The sequence below is a fragment of the Octodon degus genome, unplaced genomic scaffold (genome assembly GCF_000260255.1).
Source record: "Octodon degus isolate 3935 unplaced genomic scaffold, OctDeg1.0 scaffold00063, whole genome shotgun sequence".
Taxonomy (NCBI): Eukaryota; Metazoa; Chordata; class Mammalia; order Rodentia; family Octodontidae; genus Octodon; species Octodon degus.
The window spans coordinates 919,115-920,931 of NW_004524639.1; the positions used below are offsets into that span (position 1 = coordinate 919,115).

Below are 1,817 nucleotides of genomic sequence, written 5' to 3' on the forward strand. Positions count from 1 at the left end.
CAGGACCTTGTGCTTGCCAGGGAAGCGCTTATTTCACTGAGCCATCTCCCCAGCCACCCCCCCCTTTTTTTTGAGAAACAGATGAAGGGTTGTTTGCAAAGCACTTTGAGGTCACTTGCATTGGAAGAAATAACTTTTGTCTCACGTTATTTCTTTTCCCCTTATCTGGTTGCTAAGACTGTACTTAATGTATTACTTTCCTTTTGCTAAATTGCAGTGCTGTGAGCCATATTTAAAATGCACATATTCCATGGCACAGACTTGTGCTTGTAAGGTCAGCTCCAGAAAAACTCTTAGGCAAGGTCCTGAATGACACAACCATCTTTAATATTATGAACATGTCTCTGGATCAAGAAAAACTGGATCCATAATTCTTGTTCAGTCATTCTTTCAGTCACTTGGCTTCACATCTTATATTAATAATTTCAGTTGAGCAAACTTATGTTAAATGCTTTCCATGTGTCAAGGATTATGGCTGTGGCGATATATTTTTTACTCAGCTCTACTTAGATGCCAGCTCTTTCGAGAATTCACTCTCATTGTTTTTGGTGTACACTTTTTTATTTTTGACCTCAAATCTTCAAATTGTTGCTCTGCTATGTGTACTCCTCTCCCTATTCCTTCCCCTCATTGTGTCCGTCTTCATATTGCTGTCATCTTGATTGCCATTCTGTTTTCATTTCACAGCCATCCCCTACTCCACAACCTTCAGGAGTTCCCCATAGCCCATAGGCTGAAGGTGATAACTCCATAGTTTGGCATTTAACAGTCTCTGTAGTCTGTTTGAGGCCTCACTGAGCCAATCTTGTCAAGCTGCTTCCCTACATAAACCCTTGAGTAGAGCCCGTTGGATTATTTATTGATTGAAGAAAAGCTCATGTAGAGTCATGGTCCTCCCCCTGGCCCCCTCTCTCCCAACATGCCCAGCCACCCCACTGTTCTGCATCTGTTCTGTTCATCTTTTAAGGTTCATCATCTCCATTTTTAGTTTTGATGGTGCTGACTTCCCCAGTCCTATGTGATCATTTTCCATCTGTGTACTTTTTCTGTGTTCGCAGTGCAAGGGACGGAAACTCATGCGTGCTAGACAAGCACTCTGCCACACGGCACCACCCCAAGCCCTGTACTTTTTGATGCCTCACTGTCCTCACTACTCATTTACAATTGGAATATTTTTGTTTTATTAAAAGCTTGTGTTTTATGTATGGGCTCTCTCAAGGAAAGCGGAAGTGCTATACTTCTCTCTCTTTGTGACCCTCGGGCCTTGATATGAACAGGTTCTTGATGTTTCTGTTGATAAAATCTGTTGGTTTTGCCAACACGTGAAAATGGCATGTCTGCGATTCTTATGGCTAATGTGACTGGATAAAGTAGAAGGTATGTTTGATGGTGAAATTAACTATGGGCAGACATCGGGGATTTCATGAAATCTATCTAGTGACTGCCCGTTACTATATGATGGATTTCTTCTGTATGATATCAGCTAAATTCAAATGGACTTTTGTTCTTGGTAGAGTGTCTGCCTATGCACTATATCTTATTTGTTCATCAAAGTCCAAACAATTGCTTCTTAAACAGAAAAATTTGTGAACTGCATGTCTTTAATTGTTCTCTAATATTTTTCTTTTAGGTCTTATCACAATGGCTATACTAAGAACATGAGCACAGATTTCAACTGACTTCTGAAGTAAATTTATCTTATATATGAATGTGGACTGCCTTTCTCTATTTCACTCCATTAACATGCTACAAACTATTGAATGATTTCAAATAATTGTAAATGTATAATATATATTTTAAATTACCCTATAATTTTA

General features: G+C 39.2%; 1 protein-coding gene across 3 annotated transcripts in view; it reads left to right on the forward strand.

Moving 5' to 3' along the window:
- Nucleotides 1-1,817, forward strand: part of Mospd1 (motile sperm domain containing 1) — a 24,749-nt gene extending 22,932 nt beyond the window's left edge. For all 3 annotated transcript variants that reach the window (XM_004634474.2, XM_023718893.1, XM_023718894.1), the window contains one exon: nt 1,631-1,817. In XM_004634474.2, coding sequence (XP_004634531.1) covers nt 1,631-1,662 — 32 coding nt within the window. In that variant the 3' untranslated portion in view covers nt 1,663-1,817. The remainder of the gene's footprint in view (nt 1-1,630) is intronic.